The following is a 26,489-nucleotide window of genomic DNA, read 5'->3' as shown; positions in this document are numbered from 1 at the left end:
AAACTATACACAACTCCATGTTGACACACTTCTCTGCAACCAAAAAAGAAAAAGTTGCTCACAATATTAAAATTGAAAAGCTTGGGAAATCACATGCACGTGTATTTGTCTAGATACAAAAGAAGCATACAGAAAGACGACTACCACCTAGAGTTTTTTTTTTGTATTATTTAAATGTAAAATAGGATTGCGAAATTATAATAAAAGCCTCCAAGTGTGGGGGAAGGAAGCGTTCTGACATGATCTCTCGGCACAGATTAGTCTCTAGGCCTAGGGAGGAACCGTATAATCTCGATAAAAAAAAAAGGATTGTGAAATTTTAAAAATTGAAGGAGGGCCAACTACCAATTTTGGAGTGTTTTTTTTTTTTGAGTAAAATGAGGTCAGCCATTTATTAAAATTGAAATATTACAACAAAACGATGTCAAAAGGCATCAATAAAGAAATAGAAGTGCGAAAGGAAAAAGATGCAAACTAAAATACAAAGAATTGAAAATGCAAGAGCAGCAACGTCGAAAAGCAGCTCTGATTTTACACTACGGATTGCAGCCTTATAGTAAATTGAGTAGTCGGTGGTTTTACTACCCATGCAAGTCCAACGCACAAATTGACAAAAGCCAATTCAGCGCAGAACATAGGGCAATCTTCCACCTAAAGATCAAACTCGGCCAAGGTTGTCAGAACATGGCCATGTTGGCAGACGATCTTTCACAAATAGATACCAAAGACTTGGGTCCCGAATCCAATACCAGTAACACACAGGAATCCCAAGCCATTCTAACAAACAAACAGCCCACAAAAGATGATGGGTCGCGGTACAAGCCCAAAGTCCACCCGGATCCCAGATCCGAATCCATTTACAAAAACCACCCGAATCCCAGATCTAGATTCAAAACTGTGCAGGCCCAAAACCAACTACTCTTGTCCACCCACTGCAGCTCAAGCCCAAGTCCAAAAAGTCAACTTGAGCCCAGAGCCCACTAGGTCGTTTCCCAGTACCCAATTTATCTGGGCATTCGATCTTGCCGCCGGCAACACACCAAGTCTCCGCCATGCCGCCAATTAATGGGCCGACGTTTGCCTCACCACGCTGACTTCAAAGATTGCCGATTTCCCAGAAAAGGTTGCCTACACCACCAAGCACAGATCCACAAGTCGGACGCGACAACGTCAGCCTCATGCAATCTGGCCGAAGGAAAGCCCCATTTCGCAGCCACCAACTGATCACCGCGTCAGCAGCACCGCCAGAAACATGCAACCCACAGAGATCATCATGGCTTCTACCCGGATCCCACTCCTCCCAATAATCACTGCCATCCACCAATGTCGTCCCAACAGTTTGTTGGCCCACCGACACAACCCCAACAGCGCCCAAACTCCCCTCAAAAGACACACTGTCTCCGAAGACAACGAAGACGAAGATGAAGAGACTGAAGCCTGAAATTTTCTCCATGAATGGAGTAGATATAGGTCACGACGAATAAGAAAGGGTTGCCGCTCCACAAACCCTAGCAGAGCGCTCTGCTAGGTCTCTCTTTTCATCACTATTTTTTGTTGTAGATTTAGTAGTTAAAAACACTAATTTTGGAGGTATGAATAAAACCTCTCAAAAATAAATTTTTTTATTGATTTTATCAGACGATGAACATTTTGGAAAAATTAAAGAAGTGTAGATAACAAATTAGTTATATATAAAAATAAGTCGGAGATCTATTAAGAGCAACTCCAACAGATTCCCTATATTTTGATTTTTCTCTAGTTTAGGGAAAAATAAGCCTCTTTTACTCCAACAGATTCCCTATAACTATCCCTATTTTAGGAAAAGTGAGGAAAGAGAAAACCAAATTTCCTATATTTACAGCAAACTCTAAAATTTTAAAGAAAAATATGGAGATTTTAGAGATTGCTGTAAAATAGGGAATCTGTTGGAGTTGGAGAAGAAAAAGAGGCTAAAGCTTTGACTTTTGCTTCCCTATTATTTAGAAATTATAAGGAAGCTGTTGGAGTTGCTCTAAGAGGGTAAACTCCGAATATGTTTGAATATAACCTCCAAAAAAAAAAAAAAAAAAAGAAAAAAAAAACATACTAGAAATGTGATCGAGCAAACTAAGAAGAACGCCACGCAGGTGCGCCTCTTCAGAAGTCAGAACTCCTCTCTCCTCTCTCTGGTTTTTTTTCCGTGTTTCTTGTTTCCTCGCCATGCAGTGATTGATGGCCGGTTACCCTCATCACTTCCGCCCCTCCAGTGGGGACTGGAACTGGGCACACCCACCTCCTCACCTCTCCCACCCACAATTTCCTTACCCCAATTTTCCTCCCCAAAACCCCACCAATTTAAACATCTATCCCCCTCAACCTTCCGCCTTTCCACCACCGCAACCGCAACCGCCGCCGCCGCCGCAACCGTCAAACCCTAATTTCCACCTCCAACACCCTACAGATGTCAATATCTTTCCCGCCAACCACTATGGACACTCCTCATTTTCCAATTACTACCCAACCCCAACCCCAAGCTCTAATTTCTCTCTGCAAAACCCTAACCCCACTCCACCCTTCCCCCCTCAGAGCTTCTCCCGTAACCCTAACGAGGCGCCCGACCCGCCGAACCTCCCGAATTCGGCTAGGCATTTGCCTGAGGACCCGAGAGAGGTGCTCGAGAAGATCGACCGTGCGGTGGAGAAGCTTCGCGACGAGCTTGTCGCCGCCGGGAAGAACGTCTCGGCCTGGAAGGTGTTACAGTCTGCGCTTCTGATGCTCAATGTTGATGCCGAGACTTGTTTGGGCCTCAAAGTTGAGCAAGTGCCGTCTCTTCACCGCCTCATGGTCACTGAAGGAAGGGTAACTAGTTAACTACGCTGCATCAATTTACTGTCTTTTGTGTTTTTAATTACTCTAGGGTAAATTCTTTGTTTGGTTGATGAGAAACTGCTTGGTAATGCTCTGAAAACAACTTTTGATAAGAACATGATTACTGTTATACTTACAGTGATTGTTATAGAAGTCAAGTGACATAGGGGGCAATCAGTTTGTTTTCAATAACTCGAATGCGATAGCTTTGGGGGTGTTCAACTAAGGATTGAATATTTTAAGATTGGACAGGAAGTTTTCTGTCTATAACTGCGAGCTCTTAGTTGTCTAGGTCCACTCCATTGGTTAAAAAACTTGAAACGGGCACCGGGGGCATTCAATTTCATTTTTGTGGTTTTCTCAGCAACCAAATGAAGAGTGATATGTCTGTTGAAAACTTTTTATTTTTATTTTTTATGTATTAATTCCTGCCAATTTTTACTCATCTTTTGTTGGTACTTAGATAAATGCATTTATTCATTGCTTTGTTGGAGTTCGATCAATTACATCTTTGTATGATTTGGAAGTTGCAATCTGCAAGAATGAGGATATTGAGCAGTTTGAAGAGCTTGGATTGGGTCCTTTGTTGCAACACCCACTAGTTTTGCAATATTTCTCGGTGGATTCTGAAACAACTGAAGTCTTTAAGATATCTAGTGAGGAGATACTACATTTACTCAGTAGGTACCTAAAGAAGCCGAAAGTTAAGGAAAATTCTGTTGAGGGGTTCTTGGACTTCATTGTTACGAAGCGACCTGTTGCAGGCAAGGAAAAGCTTGGAATTCGAATATTTAGTTTGGGGTATGCCACATATCTTGCTTCTTATACATCTGCTTATCTATTTATTTCTTATTTTTATAAATAGGCATTGCATCTTCTGATATGAACAATTTTGTAAGGGGAAAGATCTGTTACCCCTTGTTTTCTAAACAAAGCATGTTACCTTCAGACCACCAGATTAATTGCTTCTTTCAACCAAAAGTAAACTGCATCTCTCTCTCTCTCTCTTTAATATCTTTTATTTATTTGTTTGTCTCTTTATTTTTGAAAAGAAGACTAGAAGTTTATCAGAAACCCAATTAAGTACTTTAGTAATATGTGGTTTTATGCAGCAATTCGGACTCCCTAATCTGAATGCATCTTTAAAACTTATAACTTGTCTAACTTCTCTCTCCTTCGTGAAACTCCTCTTCTTAATCTGTTACCTTAAAACAAACTATTATTCTCAAAAAAAAAAAAAAAAAAAAAGAAGCCTTCTGGCATTACCAGCATTACAAACATTATGTTGTTGTTGTTTATTGGCTTTGTTGTGGACCTGTATGAAGTAGGAATTTAGGAGGAAGTTTAAGTGTCCCCTCATTAGTGAAGAATTGTTTTGAGTTCACTGCTTGCATGCGTATGTTTTGTCGTATGAGTGTATGCCACCAGAAGGCAGTAAATGGAAGTTCAACATAACCCAAAAGCATTAATTCATGTTCATTTTCTCCCAAAGGACCCAAAAAATAATGAAGACCCAGGACTGATGGTCATCGACCCACAAAACTCATGGTTTTTATTTTATTTTTATAAACAGATTCTAAATGTCAATTTTATCCTTATATTTAACTGAAAAATTAACATAAGTACCAAAAGGTCAAACGGAGCCTAAGTTCAAGTATCAAATTGTCCTATTTTGAAGACTAGGTACCAAATTGGCCAATTGGCCATACCTCAGATACCATAGAAGGAAGTTACCCTTCTAATAATTTTAGTTTTTATAGAGACAGAATGATGATATTGTGTGTTCAGATCATCTGGTTGTCACTTTTCGGTTATAGTTTATTACACTCTTGATTGAATTGAACTCTATGACATAGGGTGCATGCTTCTGCTATGCGTGAAGCCAAGGCTTCAGAACGTGCAGCTTTATGGAAATCATTACAGGAATTAAAACAAAAGTCTCCCAAAATATCTAGGAGGAAGGCACCAATTTTCTCCTCGCTGAAAAATCGGCTAGATAAACATTTTCGCGCCATTTCGCAGCAATCTGGATTGTGTTCTGTTGTGAATGGAAAGGAAGATACACTTGTTTCTTCAAGATCAAAGGATGAAGGTATTAATGATTATTTACATGATGACAAAGGTAATGACCATGGTACTGGTGGTCATATTGACTCACTAAAATCCCTGAAAAGTTCTGACAGAGAGGGTAAGTGTTCTTACTTGTCTGAAGTGGAGGAGAGGTCTTCGCTCATGTCAAACCACCCTTCTCCAAGCCAAAAGCATAATGAGAGTAATGGGTCAGTTAAAAAGAAAAGAAAATACGAAAATCTAAGCTGCCCTATCTCTGTTCCCTCAAAGTTGCGCAAGAGAGAGAAGGTAGAGCAAGATGCTCTTCCTACAGAAAGTGACAGTGAAACTAAGGAGGTCAGCGAGATGCTTAAACTTGATCTTTCAATTGCCAATAATCTTTTGAGGATGTTCATTACAACTTGGAAGGAGGCATGTAGGGAGCAGCCTGTGGCTGAGGTATGTTCATACTGTTGTTATTATATGAACAATTGATTATCAAGATGCATTTTAAACTGATCAAACCACTTGCTCATGCATTTCTATCTATTTGTCTGATGAATTTTAGTTCTCTACATGTTTTCATTGCTTTTAGGATTTCTAGTGAAATTTAGATGGATCAAAGATAGGATTGAGTTTTATGAAATTTTCTCTGTTCGAAAATATTTCAAGGAAAACGGTACTAGAGATTTTGCCTCATAAAATATGACTAGAAATTTTAGATTATATTTATTATGATTGATATTTGTAGTGAAATATAATGGGGGAAGGTTATATGTTATGAGATATTCTAAATCTTTGGGGCTGTAGATTTCTTGCTGTCTTTGAAGATTACATGGGTGTAGGGGTGGAGGGGCTTTGGAAGAGAGTAAGATATTGGGCAGCTCCTAGTCCTTGTGCCTCTGTTCTAACGGTTTTCAAAGACTACAATCTCTCTTCCAGCCTGTTAGATCGGGAGGCTACTGTAGTCTAGTCTTTGTTTATAACAAACATAACCAAAGCAGCCCAACTAGGAACAGAGAAACTCCTCTTCAAGAACAAATTCCATAGACTACAGTCTCATCCATCCTGTTAGATTGTAAGGCCGCTGTAGTCTATGGTCTTTGTTCTGGAAGAGGAGTTCTGTATATCTTATTTGGGTTGCTTTTGTTATGTTTGTTAGGAATCTTGCTTTGTAGCTCGGTTCCCCTGTGAACTTCTTGTCCGCTTTATTTATTGTATCTTGTTGTTGAATTAACTTTGCTTCTTCTCTTTATAATTTTTAATTGAAATATATATATATATATATATATATATATATATATATATATATATATAGTAGTTTGTGTAATGCAGCTAAATATCCTCTATGGAAGCCTAAGACCAAGCCTAACCCTTTCTGGTCCAAAGTACAGTCTCCGTGGTAGTTTTAGGGACTGATTAGTTAGTAGAGTTATAACATATAAACAAACCAAGAGTCATTTTTCCAGTTTTATGAAAGATCATTTTATTTGAGTCTAGTGTTTTTAAGAGTATTTAAGTCTTATGGTGAGTATAGTGTCTTTTAAGTATTCAAGGATCATTTTATTAATAAGTCTTTAACTGAGTCATCTAGTATTCTAGGAGTCTACTGGTTATGTATTTTTTATGTAAACGCAAACATAATAATCCAGAAACTAAGTGTGAAACTGGCACTTTAAGCTAGGGGAAGACTACTCCAATCACTGTTGGAGCCTAGATTTTCAAGGGAAATCAGGTAAAGCCTGTGAAGTATTTCAATCTGGGAATACATTGATAAAAGATGCTTTAGAACTGAGTTTTACAGGTATGGGCTAAACCCTATTAAATACCACCAGTCATTCCCTAAACTTTTCTGGTTTATACTTAAAGACTCCTAATTCCCATATCACATTAAATGCTAAGACAGCTAACAGACAACTACCCCTCGTAGACTCTCTAAACAACATTTAATAAAGACATTAAAGGAAAACAAACAACTACCAAGAACATCTAATAACTTGCGTCGTTCCCTCCTTCCTCAAAGAAACTCGTCCTTGAGCGCTGATCATAGCTTCCTTAACATCCTCGCTGCTGTGTGGATATATCCGAAACATTGAACGTAGAGTGGATGCCCAAGTGCTTCGGTAAATCAACCTCATAAGCATTATGTCAAATCTTCTTGATAATTTTGTAAAGGCCCAATCTTTCTTTTACTTAGCTTGGAGTAGGAACCAACTGGATGCCTCTCTCTGCGCAGATGAACCATGACCATATCTCCTTCTTGGAAACTGCAGGGACGTCATTTTCTATCCGCACACTCTTTATACTTGGCATTTGACTCTTCAAATTTCAGCCTTATCTCGTCATGCAGCTCTTGCATTTTTGCAGCCACAGTTTCACCCGTTATGCTCCCCTTCCCAACTTCTGGTATAGGGACTAAGTCTTGAAAATGCATTGGCTGTTTCCGATACACTATTTCAAAAGGACTTCTACCTGTAGTGCGATTTCTTGAATAGTTGTAAGCAAATTCTGCTTGTGCAATACCTGCGCTTTGGATTTTCTCCAACTAAACTTCGCAACAAGCTACCCAAACTTCTATTAATAACTTCTGTTTGTCCATCGGTTTGATGATGGTAGGCGCTGTTTATTGTAACTTATTTCCAAACCTTTTCCACAATGGTCTCCAAAAATGGGACAAAAACTTGGAATTTTGATCAGAAGTGATTGATTTAGGCACCCCATGTAGACGGATGATTTCTTGGAAGTATATATTAGCAATTCTAGGCATCCATTGTCTTTTTACAGCTAATAAATTGCGCCATTTTTGAGAACCAGTCAACTACCATGAACATTGAATCCATTCCTCTTTGACTCCCAGGCAGCCCCACCACGAAATCCATGCTTGCATCCTCCCAAGGTGCTGAAGGAACAGGTAATGGGTATAAAGACCAGTGTTCTGTAACATATCAATTAGAGTACAGGTAGCTAGTAAATAGGTCAAATTTAGTCAATCACTGGGGGAAATGGATAAAATAGTTTACCAGAAAGTAAAGAAAAGAAAAAAAAAAATTCAGCATATGAGCTCTGAGAGAAAATCCCAAGCATATATACAAGAGAGGAGATTGGTGGTAGAGGATTTCTTTTTAATTGTAACTGTTAGACTAAGCAAATGAAAAGAGTGTTGTAGCATTTTGTGATTAAGGGTTTAACCAGTAAATAGATCGTGTACTGGATAGCAGGTTTGGATGTTAAACTTGAATGAAGATTGGGATAGTACTTTATTTAACCAAAGTTGTTTAATGCCTTTGTAACAATCAACTGGGAGGAAGATTAGTCTGGTATTGGGTTTGATAAAGATCGAGGTCTTCTTTATGACTGAATTAAGAGAATAGGGTCTAAGTTGGTAGGAAAGTAAATAGTTAAATCTCTCATGTTTAATTTGGTTAGGGCTCAAGCATAACTTATGAAGCATTGTGTCCCTAGGGTGAAAGACCCAAAACAATCCATTTGTACAGGGTGTCCTCGGTGGCCTTAATCTGGGGAGGATAAGAGATTGTGTCTCCCTTGGGTGAAACACCCAAATGATCCACTTGTATGGGATGACACCTCGGTTGCCCTAATCCGACTGTTAATTAAGAAGGGATTGTGTTTCCCTAGGGTGAAAGACCCAAAATAAGAGCGTCCACAATGGCATTAACTCGTGTGGAATAATTTGGAAGGGATTGCATCTCCCGAGGATGTCAGACCCAAAAACCAACTGCTTGTACGGGTCGGTGGCTTTAATCCTAGGGGGAGTTCTGGGTGGCCATATTCTGGAGGGTGGGGGTGCCCTAACCAGTTTTAAAATTGGAAGGATTTCTCATAACTGAGAGAAGTATAAAATGGCTATATAATATTAAGAGATTGAACATGATAGGGTTTAACAGTTGCAATTCACATTCTGCGAAGAAAGGTTTTCTCTATGCATGTGATTTTTCTGTGTCTAATTAGACTCTGTTTGTAGATTGAGTACTTTTGGGTGCCTGCAATTTCTCTTGATCTTGCTTTTTTGAAAAGGGTTCTCTTGATCTTGCTTAGATCCACTAAGTTTTACTAGCATTAAATCTAATTGTTGATGGTTAGTGGTATTGGATCATGCGATTTAATGATATTATAGTCGGATCGTGGTTGTTGCTACCTTTTCCTTTATATGTTTCTTTATTTGTTTGTTTAAATGTGTTGGTTGTCCATTCTGATATCTTGTAGCAATATTATGAGAACTGGAAGTGGTGTTGGTATGTTTCATTAGTTTGTTTCTTGTTGCTTTGTTTCTTTGGTTTGCTGAAGTGACTGAATTTATCGTTTAGTTTCACTTTGCGGAATGCTGTTTCAACTTCTACAATTAGTATTCTCAGCTTGTCTTCTGTTTCTTGTAGGTACTTTGGGCCATGCTTCGCTCTTGTAATACAAAATATAGGAGGACAAAGAGAATCATGGCAATGTTTTCGACATACCCTTTGGTTGGATTACTCAATGTTGCCGTAAGTCACCGTCAATATTGTGCATTTCTTTATTGTATTACTGGCAATTTTGGTAGTTGATCTTAAAACTCTAGCCGTCTTTCAGTTGATTTTTCTGATCTATTACCAATAGTTGTTAAGGTATGACCTTATTTGTTTGAGCCATCATTTTGTGACTACTTGTTCTGCAGGTCTCATCTATCAAATGTGGAATGTGGGATAATATGTTTGATACGTCCCAAACCATTAGTCCACGTGAGTTGGCTAACACTGTAACTGATAATTATCCTGAACATGTCGAACAAAGTATAAAGGATGTACCACCAGTCAGCACCGAACATGCTACCGAACATGGACAAAGTGAGTAACGGTGCTCTTTTGAACTCACATTTTCACGAATATTCAAGGTGTTGCACTGTGCAGTATTGTCTGTTATATATATAGTATTCTTTTCTAACCGTTTATTCCATGTTTGTAAAAGTTCATATACAATGAAAATCACTATGATGGTACATGATGATCAAAGAACAGTGGAAAGTGAAATTTTAAACAAGAGATTGGTTAACAAGTAAATTGGTTGGTTTAAATTGAAGGGCAATTGGTATTGCTTTTGAGACTATATGACGAGTTCGTTGTCACATCAAATAGAGATAGGCCCTTAGTTTTTGTCATCAGATGGCAGTTGTTGAATCTAATTGAATCATTTTACTGTGCAAATTTTGAACAAATGTCGTTGATTTTGTGTTTAAGTCATTGGAATACTAGCAGAAAATGTTCTGCTTACCAACTAGGCCTGGTCAAGTATTTATCTCTACTCTGCTGGTAGACGTCCCAAGTTTGAATCCCACTTTCCCAATAGAGTTTGATAAAATAGAGGTTTTCTGTAGGTAAATAAATAAAAATGCATAGGAAGTAATAGGATCAAAGCCCAAATGATAATTGAATTTCTAGACAAAGTGACTCTGGAAATTCTGATTGTATATTCTTTCAACCAAAATAAGTAATTGCAGCAAAGAGCCATGACACGCTACTTATAAGCAATTAATTATGAGTTTAACATTGTGCGTGGCAGCCTCTTGCTGCCTGAAGCCAAATCATCAGGATCGTCCACGTCGGTGGAGGAAGATCCCAAGGAGTCGTAAGAAGTTGGAGCCTGAAAACGGACACATCTGCTACCTTTGTCATCAAGAGGGACACGTCAAGAGAAGATGCCCTCTGCTGCAGCAAACTAAAAAATCATCATATGAACCACAGAGTCCTCAACAATTGGCTCAGTATTCTATTTCCGGAGAAGAGGTGGAGGAGAAAGTCAGTGCTGTGGTGGACGGTAAGATTCTTTACTGCAATTTGGAAAGCTAAGTTTTTAAAGATACCAGTGCTATGCTTTTATTTTTGCCTGGTTTCCAAGACTTTTGCATTGAGACCAGGAATTCTGGAGCCATATTGCAGTTGATATATATGTTTTCTTCCCCCTAACAACATTCCCTCTATTTAATTTGGCATCCTTTCCTTGCCATGTTCTTTCTCTCATAGAACTGTTATGTCTTATTGTATTTTGTGATTAGACTCCACAGGTGTTTCAGTTAAAGAGATAATCAGGAAAGTTGCTACATATTTTGAGACTGATCACGGAATGTCTAGCAATGGTGAATCACTTCCGGAGAAGATATTTATTTACTTCAGAAAGCTTTGCAATTGTGAGCTCTGGTTGACTGAAGAATTTTCTGTCAAGGAATTTAGATCCCTTGGTTATGGGGAATTTATGATGTTTTTAGAAAAGTATGCCCGTCTTCTGCCACCGGAGATGTGCAAGTTCTTGAAAGATGACAGCAGTGGAAAGTTTCCTTTGGAGGTTTGCATGCTTCCGCATTATTTAGTTGTTTTGGTATCTCAAGCTTTAAACAATTTATGGGAGGACCAAAATATTACCAAACTGAACATTTCTTCTCTGCTTGGGAAGCAGTTCCCGGCCCTTAGTTTCCATACCATTGAAAATGGTTCAGTAGAAGACTTTAAAAGTATAGTAGGAAAGCATAAAGACACTGCAATTTCCAAATGTGTACTATTTTCAATGACAATATGCGGAACTAGTTACACTCTAGAATCATTGGAAAACTGTAGTAAGAATGCTGTATTGAAAAGCAGTTTGGTGAGTGTTAACAGTGACCAGAAAATAAGCATTCAATCTGTTGCATCCAAGGAGGCAATTGCAGTCTTACTTAGGGCACCCATGATGTCAGATTTGAATTTATGGTCACATTGGGACCTCTTATTTGCTCCCTCTCTTGGCCCTCTTGTACCGTGGTTATTGAATGAAGTCAACACAGATGAATTACTCTGTTTGGTAACCAAAGATGGCAAAGTTATTCGGTTAGATCATTCAGCTACTGTAGATTCATTCTCGAAAGCTGCTCTTCAAGGATCCTCTTTTCAAACAGCAGTGAAAATGTTATCTCTCTTTTCACTGGTTGGGGGAGAAAAACATGTCCCCGTGTCCCTTTTGAAATTCCATGTACAGCGTGCATTTGAAGTTATTTTCAAGACCTATCTAGATGGTATGGAAGTATATGACAAGAAGAGTTCTCTTAATCAAGGAACAGTTTTGTGTGGACAGAAAATGGTTGTTGAAATTGCTGCTGGTAAATGCAGTAACTTACACAGAGCTGTAACGCAGACGAAAATTGCTGAGTCTGTTATATCACATTTTTTTCTTGATTGCCTGGGGTATCTACCTGCAGAGTTTCGCAGTTTTGCTGCTGATGTGTTACTTTCTGGGATGCGGTCTGTTTTTAAGCATGCGGCTTCAGCCATTTTGGATGAATGCATCCAAATAGAGCAGCGTCTCATACTTCATGAAGTTGGCTTATCTCTTGGTATAGTGGAGTGGATTAGTGATTACCATGTATTTAGTTCCTTGGATTCTACTGATTCGTTCATGTCTGAGGATTCTGGTCTCAATGCTGATAGAGATCAAATGGGGTCAGACTCAAAATATATGCAAAATGTGTCAAAAAAGTTGGCTGCTTCTGAACAGAGTATGGCTGCATCTGTTAGGGCAGATGAGCATAAAGGAGGATGTGCTGATGTTAGCCGGATGGTTGATGGTGCAGGAGTTTCTGATGCTGGGATTGGCATTGGCATTGGCATTGGTTACAGACAACATCCTACTAATATTAATGAACATGAAGATGCTTTCCAGGTTATTGAGTCAATCAGGAGAGATGAATTCGGTTTGGATTCAAGCCCATTGACCTTTGAAAGTATCGTCTTAAAGAAACAGCATGCTCGCTTAGGGAGAGCTCTGCACTGTCTTTCACAGGAATTATATTCTCAAGATTCTCATTTTCTTCTTGAGCTGGTAAGGCTGCTTTGTTGTTTCTTTCACTTGGTGCAATCGTCCACTTCATTAAATAAACTATATAGATGGTCTGCTGTTGTTATCGCTTCCTTCTCTTATCTTGTATGTGCTTGGTCAATTGGTTTCCTATACTTCTGCCGTGCAATATTTTGGGAAGTTCACAACCTTGGATCATCCCGAAGGCGTGGAGAAATTGTGCATTAAACCTATTCTTAAAATAGGAAAAATCCTTTCCTTCCAGATGTCCCCAGGCCTCTGGAAAAGCATAAAAGTAACCCAACGCAACACACGAAACTTAAGTATGTGCCTTATATTTAGAAGTCTTTTGGTGTTAACTGTCCATGTGATTTGTTTAGTAATTGATACCTGGCCCATATGCTCGGGACTTTGATTTGATATGTGGGCATTTACCATTCTGGTGTTCTGTTTGATGGAAGTAGTTTATTTTCCAAAAAAAAAAAAAAAAATGTGTTACTCATTACATATGGCGCACTTGAGAATTAATTTCTGCTTTACTCCTTTGAAGAAAAAAAGAAAAGGTGAATTGTGGTTTTCATCTGTATTCCCGAAATTTTTTTTGGTACTTGGGTCGCTTTGGTTAGTGTGTTTTTGCAATTAATGTTTCAAAATTAAAGAGCTTGTTCTGTAATTATTCAGACCCAGATTTTTAATATGCAGAAGAACGTTAAAATCCCATCGTTCATTTGTTTGTTTTGTTTTGTTTTGTTTTTTTTTGACAGGAAATGTTTTTGGGTTTTTGAAAGACCATCTGATGGGTTTCTAAAACTGTTGTTAATTTCCACTGTCATGTACATTTAACAGAGAAATTGATATTCAGCCAAAAGAATATAGGCCTTGAGCTCCCATATGGGGATTTCTTTGACATCTTGTTTGAGCATTGGATCAAGTCCTCTGTTCCAATTTGAAGCTTGTTTGAGGAAGAAACTTTCATGTCGAGTGTGATTGTGTTTTGCCTGTAACCTGATTTTCACTGGAGATATTCCCCACGATAGTGCATGGTTAGTCTTTGTATGGATCTGAAGCTCTGGTCACAAGCCTTGAAACTCAATAATGTAGCAAAATCAAATTTTTATGGGTTAAAATATATCTAAGCAAGGTGGGGGAAGAGGGAGAAGGAAAAGAGCTGGAGAAGATGGCTTCTTCACGTGTCCCAATGTGTCAAATTTTCTTTGGATTGTAATGTAATAAATATAGTACACCCCCAAAATAACAAAATTGAAAATTGTGGGACCAAATTGTTTATGAGTCTAGTGACAAGGACCGTAATTATAATTTACCGTCCAAAAACTTGATTTCTTCTTAATATATCTTGTATTTACCATGAAAAAGAAAAGAAGAAAATCACTTTCTTCAGCCCAATAAGTATATAGGTTGAAAATACGAGGTGTTTATCCTTTTGGTTCTTTTTATTTACATAATATGTGCATTAATAATATTGTTGATTTTGTACAGTCTTTGCATGTTTGATGCTATAACGAGTTACTCTGGATGAAAATAAGTAGGAGGATATTTGAAGAGTACTTAGGTGTAGGGGTGGAAGAGCTTTGGGAGAGAGTAAGATACTAGACAGCTCTTTGGGCCACTGTTTTGATGTTTTTCAGAGACTACAGCCTTTCATCCATTCTGTTAGATTGGAAGGCTGCTGTAATCTAGGGTCCTTGTTCTTGTAGGGGAGTTGTGTGTTTCCTAGTCTTGCTGCTGCTGCTTTTGTTTGTTTGGGGCTTTGTTTTGTAGGTCTGTTCCTTTTTGGACTTCTTGTTCACTTTGTTTTGAATTATCCTTGCTGTTCAATTTTGGTTTCTATTTAATTGAAGAAAAAAGTATACAAGCATCTGATAAGTTCTTGATGTTTTAAGTGCCTCTATTGTGTCAGGTTCAAAATGCTGATGATAATACTTATCCAACAAATATAGAACCAACTCTAGCATTCATTCTTCAAGAATCAGGTATTGTTGTTTTGAATAATGAGCAAGGCTTCTCTGCCCAGAACATTAGAGCACTTTGTGATGTTGGAAATTCAACCAAGAAAGGATCCAGTGCCGGATATATAGGGCAAAAGGGCATCGGTTTCAAATCAGTATTTCGTGTAGGTGATCTCTCTCTCTCTCAGATTGTTTACATAGTATTGTTCAAATCTCTGAGCTGGCATCATATGTTTATTTTAGTCCATGAAGACACTTTTATTTATATGTGCCATTCTAGGATTGTTTCACATTTTGGAGGCCCCTTCCTCCACGTTTATCAATAGAAAGTTTTGGATGCAATCACTGTTTATTTTGTTTTATGACATGGAATCATACTAATCTTGTAGATCGTGTGATTGTTGAGATCGTCAGGTACTTAGGGTTATCGCCCCATGACATCGTTGGCCTCCTTTCTTTATTACTATTGTTGTTTTTGATAGGATACATACTTTCATGAAAACGAACAAGCGAAACAAAACAAATTTGAGAGAAAGTAGTAATAGATTTTGGGTAAGAATTTGAAATCTTCTGTAGAGTTTGAGAGAACTAATTTGCTTTTTACCTCATATTTTGAAGGTTTACTTTCTATTGATAATTCTTTTTTTGAAAAAGAACAAAGAAAATAGTACAGAACAAGACATCAAAAGATATCCATTAGCACTGCATCTAAGACACAAGTCACTAACTGAAGAACACCTAGTCAAACCATGTAGTTCCAAATAGAAGACAATTCCTGATAATTCAAACTGATGGACTTAAAGTATTTTAGACAATGAATCTCAATGAAGCCCTAAGAGGACCAAGAAAATTTAGTTCTGTCGAACATGGAAGTCAACACCCTAATATTATCAAAGATTCTATTTGTTTCACATCACAACCCGAAAAAGAAGTAACGGCTGCAGATCGCCGCAGGGCTACAGTCTTCTTTAACGACCCTAAGCAGAAAATATTCATTCTGTACATTTCTGGACGATAAGGTATCATTGGTGTGCCTTTTTGCAGGTCACAGATGCTCCAGAAATTCATTCTAATGGATTTCATATCAAGTTTGATACAAGTGAGGGTCAGATTGGTTTAATTCTGCCCACAGTTGTACCTCCTTGCAATCTTGAGTTGTTTAGACAGCTGACATCTAGTGACATTGATAAACCAGATTGTTACTGCTGGAAAACTTGTATTGTTCTTCCTTTCAGATCGAAAGTATCAGATGGAACTGTCTTGAACCACATAATGAATATGTTTTCAGATCTTCATCCATCTTTACTACTATTTCTTCACCGCCTCAAGTGTATCCGGTTTAGAAACCTAATCGATGATTCACTTACTGTCATGAGAAAAGAAATTGTAGGAGACGGTATTGTCAAGGTTTCACATGGGAATACGAAGATGACATGGTTTGTAGTATCTCAGAAATTGCACTCAGATAATCTTCGTAGTGATGTGCAAACAACAGAAATCTCAATTGCTTTTACATTGAAGGAATCGGATAAGGGCATTTATCGTCCAGATATAGGCCAACAGCCTGTGTTTGCATTTCTTCCTCTTAGAACATACGGACTGAAATTTATTGTTCAGGGTGATTTTGTTCTTCCTTCATCCAGAGAGGAAGTGGATGGAGATAGTCCCTGGAACCAATGGCTATTGTCAGAATTTCCTGGTTTCTTTGTCGATGCAGAGAAATCATTTTGTTCTCTTCCATGTTTCAAAGAGAATCCTGGGACTGCTGTGGCAGCTTACATGTCCTTTGTTCCACTTGTTGGGGAAGTGCATGGTTTCTTTTCTTCTCTTCCTCGATTAATTATTTCTAAATTACGGATGTCAAATTGCTTACTTCAGGAAGGAGAAAAGAAAGAATGGGTTCCTCCTTGCAAGGTCCTAAGAAATTGGAGTAAACAGGCTCGTTCACTTCTCCCTGATGGTCTACTGCATGAGCATCTTGGCCTTGGATTCTTGGATAAAGATATAGTTCTGCCTGATCCACTTGCAAGAGTTCTAGGTATTGCAGAGTATGGGCCCACAGTTCTGCTTCAGGTAATGGCTTCTTTATGTGGTAAGCAGGATGGCCTCAAATCAATGGGAATGGGTTGGATGGCCTCTTTGCTTAGTGAACTTTATGCAATGTCATTCAAATCTTCTGTTGAAACTTCCTTTGATTCTGGAATAGAAATGGGATTCCTAGAAAAACTTCAAAAAATTCCATTCATACCTCTTTCAGATGGTACATATGGTGCAGTCGTTGAAGGCCCAATTTGGCTACAGTTTGATGCCGTTGGGACTGGTTTTGGGGATCATCATGGACTTGAATCTTTTCCAAAGTTATATGCTAAACTTCGGATTGTAAGTCCGGAGCTCTATGCATCGTCTGCTGATATGCCATCCATGGATGTGACGCCGATTGACAAAGTCATTAGTATGCTCCATAGAATTGGTGTCCAACGGTTGTCCGCACACGAGATTCTCAAGGCTCACATCTTGCCAGCTATATCTGATGATAGAATTACAGTTAGGGATGAAGATTTGATGACTGATTATATCTGCTTCGCAATGGTTCACTTACAGTCGAGCTGCTCTGATTGTCATGCTGAAAGGGAATACATAATATCAGAACTACAAAATAAAGCTTATATTCTAACTAATAATGGCTTTAAACGACCTGCTGAGGCATCAATTCATTTCAGTAAAGAATTTGGAAATCCAGTGGACATAAGTAGGTTGATTGATAGGGTAAATCTGACATGGGATGAGGTTGATATCTCCTATTTGAAGCATCCAGTTGCTAAATCACTTCCAAATGGACTGATGAAGTGGAGAGATTTTTTCCAGAAAATTGGCATTGTGGATTTTGTGAAGGTAGTTCAAGTTGAGAAGGGTTTCACTGAGTTGTCTGAGGCTCTATTTAATAATCTAACTTGGGACCAGCACACTATTTCCCATGGGTTGAATGCCACAGATTGGGAATCACCTGAGTTAGTCCATTTATTATCCCTATTGTCCAGAGATGGCAACAGAAAAGGTTGTGAGTATCTCTTAGAGGTTCTCGATAAATTATGGGATGATTGCTATAGTGACAGAGCTATAGGGTACTGCTCTTCTAAGTCTGTTGCAGATAGAAAGCCCTTCAAATCTTCATTTATGAGCACCATCTGCGATGTGCAATGGGTAGTATCAGGAATGGATGATAAACTTCACTATCCCAAGGATCTATATCACGACAGTGTTGCAGTGCGGTCAATTCTTGGTGGATCTGCCCCATTTTTTGTTCCTAAGGTCAGTTTAATATGGTACAGACAAAATTATTATTCCTTTTACAATGGCCAAAGTCATAGGTTGCCAATACTACCTACCATTCAGATATATTAATTTGAGAATTCATATTTATGTATTTGCTAAAATTAGTGCATCCAACCCAAACCAGTCAGCAATTGATGGAGACACCAGATCATATATATTATAATGCAAAGGCCTAGAATTCCCAATGTGCAGTTCTACCTTAGCATGCTCCCCTCATGCCCAACCCATATTCAGGCCAAGCACACGACTCAATATTGGTTGATATTTACAGCTAATTCCCACATTGGGTCCTAGAATCTGATTTGCAACCCAATAGTTAATATTCAATCTTTTTCAGCCATTCCCTTTCCTCCATCATGAGAGTATTGTGGGAGTTTGTCTTCTCATGATGTGACAATAATTGGCTCTATATTTCTCGACTCACTGTAATCATAAGGTTTCAGCTGTATGAAAATATAAATCTGAAATTTCCTTATCGTTATTTGTAATACAATATTATTATTATTATTATTAATATTATTTATTTATTTATTTTTGGGAAACAGGCTACCAGTGAAAAATTTGTATCTGATATTGGTTTTAAGACAAGAGTCTCTCTTCACGATGCTCTGGAGATGTTGAAACTATGGAGATGTGAGAATCCGTTTAGGGCCAGGTATGGTTTGATTGTATCCCACAACTGTTGACTTCATTTTCTTAAATGAGATTATTAGCTTGGATAGTTCAGGCTGCTTTATGTTGTTCACCATTATTGTTAATACTTAATACACTAGATCAAGAAAATTAAGTCACACTAAAACTACAAGAGTTCTTCTTAACATCTCATTTGTCTACTTTATGTCCACTAAAGTTTACTCTGTTTTATTAATGAGTTTTTCTATTGGAACCTCCAAATTTACTCACTTGACCTCTTTACTTTTTACACCTCCTATCAAATTTTCAAATACTAATTTTACTCATTAAACCTCACTAAAGTTCCTCAAATAACCTCAATCATATAATTTACAAACAAACTAAGATCTTTATAATAAAAAACTTAGTCATTTGAATGATTTAATTACTCTATAAATCTTAATTACATCTCTATTCCTTAATCAGACAACATAAATCTCTTATCCAATAAAAAAAAAAATCAAACACAAGGTATTGAGTTTTAAAAATTAATAAAAATGAAATAACATGAACTATTATGTGATTTTTTTTATTTACTTTTTCTTTTTTAGCTATGCAAAAAAAAAAAAGATTAATCATTTTTTCTTAATGTTTCTCTATTTTCTGTACCTCATGATTAATTATTTAAATATTTTTTTTATCTATTTTTATTTGCTGGCTCTGTTTTTTTTTTTTTTCCTTTTTTTTTTTTTTGAAAATAGGGAAAATCGTCCAAACAGTGTCTGAACTTTTCCAGACTATTAATTTTCATACCTATATTTTGAAAAATATCAAAATGGTACCTGACGATTTAAGCCCGACCCAATATTCATACCTAGGAACAGTAAAAATGTTAACCCCGTTAAATTTTCAGGGGTAAAAGTGGTACTTCCGAAACAAAAAACTTTTTTTTGGAGTTCTTTTTACCTACACCATACCAAACCAAGCACAGAGTCAGAATGGGCAGCAATCCTCTGCAGTCGCACTCCAGATCCTTCACCTCCATCGTGACTCGTCTTGCTTTTTTGCTCCCAAACCCTGAATCATCGTCTCTCTAATACGAACCAATTTTGCTGAGTTAATAGTGGAGGGTAAAAACAAAAGCAAGAAAGGTGAAGAGAAAATTAAAGCCTGCCCAACAAAAGAAGGAACAAAAATACAAACTTTCTTTCTGCAATTTCTGGTTTCTGGGAATTTTCAATGAGGATTTTTGACTGTGCTAGAGCTTAGTAACAATTCTTGTTTAGCAACAATTCTTGTTTTGAAAGTCCTTGTTTTTCTCTGTGAGTTCCAAGGTTCTCAATTTTTCTGTCGATTTGTAGTTTCTATCTTGATTTTGCAAACGATTTGTTTAGTCCTTGAGCATCTCTTATGGCGGACAATAACTCTCTATCTTCTCCTAGACCCGCTTCATCTTTCTTCTCCACTCTCTGCCTCCTCCTATGACCCGGACTTCCATTCTGGAAACTAAGCCATTCTTTGTCTAAGAAACCCATTCTGGTCCAAATCAAACACATCCAAAACCCCAGAACTCGAAACCAAACGCCACTGGGACAAATTGGACTCCAAAGGCATTGGCCCTGTCATTTTTGATGCTCTAATTGACGATGATGGCTCTGATCCAAAACCATCAAAGCCCCAAACTTGAATGGTTATTTTTGGTTCACAGCTCAAGATTCAAATCCCTCCTCTGACATCTCTGTTCTTCCATCTTCTGAATCACCAAAACCCGAAGCCAGATTTTTCTCACCATGATTCTGGGTTCCCCAAGACTTAAAAGAAAGAAACCTGAAGCTTGAAGCAAAACCTGAAGCAATATGATACAGCAAGTTCATCATCAAAGAAAGAAGAAAATAAACAAGAAATTAATCGATAATCGAATACATGGCGTTGATGACTTTGTCCTGTTCATCTTCTTGGTAGGTGGTTGAAGTCTCTATGGCTTGTGCTGGTGGAGGTTTCATCTCTCTGTTTTTCTCTGATGGATACAAGAAGAAGAAGAAGATATAAGGTTATAATGAGTTCAACCACGTGAAAGCACTAGTAGCAAACAGATTGACTACTAAATTATTAAAAAAGTGGATGATTAGTTGCCAACAATGATTGACCCAATGGCTAAGATACTGAGAAGTGAATTAGACTGCCTGAGTTCGAACCATGGCAAGCTCATTTTTTTCTATTTCTTTTTATATTTGTCTGGTTTGGGGAAGATGAATACTGGAAAGACGAAAATACCCTTAAAAATTTAACGGGATTAACGTTTTTACTGTTCCTAGGTATGAATATTGGGTCGGGCTTAAATCGTCAGGTACCATTTTGATATTTTTCAAAATATAGGTATGAAAATTAATAGTCTGAAAAAGTTCAGATACTGTTTGGACGATTTTCCCTTGAAAATATAATGGATAGATTTAGATTTAGGTTATAATACAATTTATTTTGTTCTCCCTGACCAATATGCGTTCAATGTGCATATCATACATTTTTATCTTAATCATAGTTTTATTTCTTATTAAATATATATGAATGCTTTAATGAGTATGTAGTGAAATTGGAAAATGATAATAGATAGGGAAAATAATAAAGAATGCAATCTAATATTATTGAATTGGAAAGTCTAGAGAAAATAAATATAACAATTTTTTTGGTATAATTATTGTCCTTAATAGTCATTTTATAGTAGGTTATATATGTCATTTAATAATTCATAATAGAGTGAGGTTAAGTGAGCAGATTTGGAGGTCCCAATAGAAACTCTTTATTAATTTAAGTTAATTCATTATGGATGGCCATGGTTTGATATGCTTTTAGCATTAAACTTCTATCAAATTGGAGGATATTTTTACACACCGGCAGACTCAGGATTTTTTTGTCTACCGGGGGAAGGAAATTTCATTCTTAAAGCAATACAAGGTTTCCAAATCTGACTGTAGTCACTGTACTAAGCTTCTTTTACTGTATTTGTGGGGGATAAACATTATACTGTAGACCAAGAATAAAGCCTGGGGCCATATGGCACAACTAATAATAAGCATATTGGAAAAAGAACTATGTTGATGTTGGCCATGATTGGTACTGGGCGTTAGTTCGTCTGCTTATTTCTAACTAGTGTTTTTTCATGAGTAAAACATAGATTTTTTTCCTCCCTTAATTAAGAAACATTGTCAACATGTGTAATACTAGTGCCTTCTAAATTGCTGCGCAGCTGAGCCTAAACATGCATGATGCTTTGTTGTACTTAAATAAGCAAAGGAAGCTGACATGAGCATCGGGTTACTGGATTAGTGTTGAATCAGCACTTTTTTTAAGCCATGTTGGTCGCTGATAAAGCAGATGATTTTTGTTATATCGTGCTGGAATTTTTCTATCCTTGCTGATGATTTAGTCAGTCAGTCAGATGCGTTTTAATAATGTCTTATAGAGCCATTTCTGGTTCTGTTGGGGCAATATTTATTTAATATCATTTGGCTGGTGCAAGCATGCCTTTTCATTTGGGAAACTTCTGTTTTTTTCTTTCTTTTTGCTATACTCGGGGAACTTTTTATTTTTCATTGTTGTTGAAGGGACAATTTTATTGCTCCTATTATTATCTCTCTAGTGTACATGATTTTGCATCTCCTTTTATTACAAATTGTATTGCTCACGCTTACTATTTTTTATTTTTTCTGTGTCAGCCTAGCACAAATGTCCAAATTTTACTCATTAATCTGGAATGAAATGGCTTCTTCAAAGAAGACAACTGCAGAGGAATTCTGTTTGGAACCTTTTGTATTTGTTCCATATGAATCTAGCTTCCGGCATGAGGATGTGGTGTCTGGTACATTTCTGTCCCTTGAAGAAGTATACTGGGATGATTCTACTTTCTTTGTGGACCAAATCAAGGAGATCCATCATCAGTGCAACTCAACAGTTGGTAATCATGGCCCCATAAACAGGATTCTGAGTAATTTCTACCCGGCCCTTCATGACTTCTTTGTTGATATATGTGGAGTACATGAGATCCCTCCTCTTCGTAGCTACCTTCAGATTTTGCTACAGTTTTCAAATGCTGTTTTGCCTTCACAAGCAGCTAATGCTGTAAGCACTCTAGTTCAGAGTATATTATAACTAGTCGAACGGCATGGTTACCTCATTGCTTCTTTGTTGTCTCAGGTTTTTCAAGTTTTTCAGAAGTGGGCTGATGGGCTCCAATCAGGAATGAGTGCTGAGGATATTGTATACTTGAAAGATTCTCTTACAAGGATGGAATGTACTGTGCTTCCTACTGTACAGGATAAGTGGGTATCTCTACATCCTTCCTATGGTCTCCTGTGCTGGTGTGATGATAAGAAGTTGAAGAAGCAGTTTATGCATATGGATGGACTTGATTTTCTTTACTCCGGTGGACTAAGTAATGATGATGAAGAGATCCTAAGTACAAAAATGTCCGTCCTCATGCGAACCTTAGGGATTCCTGCACTTTCAGAGGTAAGATACGTTTGTGCGTGAGCATCCATGGTAGTTCTCATCACATGCTTTGATGTGAAAAATTGAACTTAAATGGGTTATCCAATCTACAGTTTGTATGTAATATGAGATTCTGAAATGTAAGAAAAACTGTGCAAGGTTTAGGATGCCATATGTTGCCACTCAAATCAAAAAGTTAAAAGGAACAAAAGTGGGAAATATACATGTTAATACATGTACACTAGAGAGATAATGTACTGATTATCTTTGCCCCCTTGTGCATTTTAATGCAGGTTGTGACTCGTGCGGCGATGTTTAATGGTCCGACAGATTCTAGCTTTAAAGCTGCATTACTGGATTGGGCTTTGCCATATGCGCAGCGCTACTTACATAGTTTACATCCTGATAAATATTCTCAACTCAAGCAGTCTGGATTCGATATACTAAATCGTTTGCGAGTAGTAGAAGTTCAAAAGCTGTCCTACCGCAATGTTATAAAGATTGCTGGAAGTGAATCCAAGAAGCAAATCGAATGTAGTTGTGTTCTGCAGGTATGATATTTCATCTTTCATCCAATGTTGTAACAAAATGAAAATTGATGCAGATACGTTTGAACCAATATATATCCTTCCGCCAAAAAAAAAAAAAGGCGTAGACTATTTTCATACAATCAGTTTCTCTTTCCAATCAAATTTTGAAAGATGCAAGTGATGCAGCTCATGCTTTACGGAATATTGCGAGATAACAACATTTTTTTTTTATAAATACAGGATCACGATCTGTATACAACCCAGGAATCAGATTCTCACGCATTATTTATGGAGCTTTCTCGTTTGTTTTTTGATGGAAAGCCAGAATTACACTTGGCAAATTTCCTTCATATGATCACAACAATGGCCGAATCAGGTTCAACTGAGGAGCAGATAGACTTTTTTATCTTCAATAGCCAAAAGGTGCCAAAGCTTCCTGATGGAGAATCTGTTTGGTCCCTGTCACATGTGCATAATGATAGGTTACCCCAGCCAAGTGACTGGCGCTTTGTTGGTTGGAAAGCCCCACTAAGCTTTGGTTATGCAAATCTTTTCAAGGCTCAGGCACAATTTGCACAGCTTACCAGTGTCTCACAAATTGAAATGGATAATGATTCTGAAACCCATGTCAGACAAACAGTTGAATCAACTCCCATTTCAGTAGACATTAAATGGACAATTGGTGAGGGTACAGCAACAACATCTGCACCTTTAGTGCTGCCAAACTCCAATGATTTGCAAGAACACTTTGATGATGAGACTGATATGGATACTGATTTCAATCCTAATAATCTAGATTTTGTTGTTGACCCTCGCGTTTTGGGTTCATCTGATTGTAGCAAGGTAGACCATCCTAGATATGGCTCTAGTGGAAGAGATGCAATGCGTGGAAGAGATGCAATGCTTACCGGGAGGTTAGGTGAGGTTGTTGCTTTTAAATACTTAATTGCAAAAGCTGGCAAGTCAGTTGTGAGGTGGGTTAATGAAAGAATTGAAACTGGGCTACCCTATGACATAGTTGTAGGTGAGAAGGAAGATAGTCTAGAGTTCATTGAGGTTAAAGCCACCCAACAACAAAAAAAGGATTGGTTCCACATATCAATGAGGGAGTGGCAATTTGCAGCGGAAAAAGGCGAAGCCTTCAGCATTTTGCACGTCCTCTTATTGGGTAATAATGCTGCAAGAGTCTCAGTTTACAAGAATCCTGTAAAATTGTGTCATCTGGGCAAGCTACAGTTGCATCTTTCGATGCCTAGGCAGGAGAAGGAATTATTTCTTGTGTCCTGAAAGGCACTTCATAGCGATCGTTGCTTCTGTTCAGTGGAGTCGGTTAGTTAGTTCAACAAATCTGTTGATCTAAGCGCCATTATACTTTTATGGATCTGGCATGTCTGAGTTGCCGCCCTCGCATTTTAAAAGGTTTTAGCACATGGGTATAGGCCAGTCTGGTTGATAAGTTGATTTGCATAGAAAGATTCTGGCTTCTGCAGATGGATCTTTGGGTGTGGAACTTGACATAGCGGAAACCATGTATGGTACGGGACTAAGGAGAACCGTCAGTAGTCATACTTGTGCAGGTGTATTCCGTCAAAACTCAAAAGATAGTGTCCTGTAAAATACCCTTCTTTTAAGTAGTTGTCTGTAAGGTCTTGCAATCAAAGATATTGTACAGTGATTTCACATGGTCACCACATTTGCTGATATAGGATTCTGCCCTATCACAGGGAAATAAATCTAGTGTTCAAGACATTTTAGTAATTGAATTTTTCTTAAACTAATTGATAAGAATGTATGGAAGAGCATATAAATGTACTCCAGTCAATTTTTTATTTTTTTTATTTTGACAATTGAGGACCAAGATTTTTATGAAAAATTCAATGATATGAAATCAAACTGACAAGGTAATATAACAATAACAGTACCTACGATGGCTATGAAGAAGTTTCAGACTTCAATATCATCCAACAGTTTTTTTTTTTTTCACTAGCATTAGGGATATCAACTAATAAAGAAGAGAAGAGAATTGAAACCAAACTTTCTAATCTTAATCTTCGTTTATGAACTTTTGTTTTTTAGTGGCGAACGAAAATAGAGCAATCTAAATAATGAAAACAGATATTTGGGAGAGCAATCTAAATAATGAAAATAGATATTTGGGTGCATTGTGCTGCACCCTAGGTGGTAGAGTTTGTTTACTCTGTTATATTTTATTTTTCTATGGTAAACTTTTACTTACCTTGGCATAAATGTTTCCTTTAATTTTTTTTTATGGAGTGTTTCTACAAGGACTTCATCGATAAAGATTTACTAATTTAAATTTATTTTTTATGTCAGATTATTACCGACAAATAATTGGTAAAGAGAATGTGTCCATTTTATAATTTTCATGGGTGAGTTTTGTAGACGAATTCTCGAGTCCATTCATAATCAAAGTTGGCATCATCTCTTTTGATGGGAGTCTTTTCCCGATCATATCATCTACAAAAGTGCATTCCCTTCCAATTAATTTTCTGTGAGATGTTATTGCAGGCGGATAATTCGTCGCCAAAAGTGTCTCTCTTTATGTATAACCAAAAGTGTCTCTCTTTATGTATAAACTTTTTGTGCACATAGGGCATTCCCTGTCTCAAACCTGGCAAATCCACTGATTGGCACCATGCCACCAAGAACATTTCTTCTCTTGACGTGAAAACTTCAGAATGAAGCATTTCCACTATTTAATTACATATGCAGGAAAAACTAAACGATAAGTATAACATCGAAGAACATGTGGGAAACAACCATTTTCTCACCTTTCTCTACGAGTACAAAAGAATTGGCCTCCTCAACTCTTGAAGAATAACATAAACTTTCT

The 26,489-nt window shown here is 37.5% G+C and overlaps 1 protein-coding gene across 2 annotated transcripts; it reads left to right on the top strand.

Moving 5' to 3' along the window:
- The first annotated feature begins 2,116 nt into the window (after positions 1–2,116).
- Positions 2,117–25,393, top strand: LOC133712178 (protein NO VEIN-like). 2 transcript variants are annotated; one of them, XM_062138259.1, is made up of 14 exons: positions 2,117–2,838; positions 3,311–3,648; positions 4,704–5,355; positions 9,291–9,395; positions 9,566–9,734; positions 10,447–10,701; positions 10,949–12,732; positions 14,627–14,839; positions 15,720–17,984; positions 18,554–18,663; positions 22,334–22,736; positions 22,812–23,126; positions 23,399–23,656; positions 23,876–25,393. In XM_062138259.1, exons 1-14 carry the CDS (start codon positions 2,212–2,214, stop codon positions 24,920–24,922), a joined length of 8,541 nt encoding a protein of 2,846 aa, XP_061994243.1. In that variant the 5' UTR covers positions 2,117–2,211; the 3' UTR covers positions 24,923–25,393. The 2 variants fall into 2 exon arrangements, with proteins under 2 accessions (XP_061994243.1, XP_061994242.1); XM_062138258.1 differs by having other exon boundaries at positions 10,940–12,732.
- Positions 25,394–26,489: the final 1,096 nt, after the last annotated feature.

The sequence above is a fragment of the Rosa rugosa genome, chromosome 5 (assembly GCF_958449725.1).
Source record: "Rosa rugosa chromosome 5, drRosRugo1.1, whole genome shotgun sequence".
Taxonomy (NCBI): domain Eukaryota; kingdom Viridiplantae; phylum Streptophyta; class Magnoliopsida; order Rosales; family Rosaceae; genus Rosa; species Rosa rugosa.
Note: the sequence above shows the minus strand (reverse complement) of the source record. Positions and strands in the feature narration are given on the sequence as shown.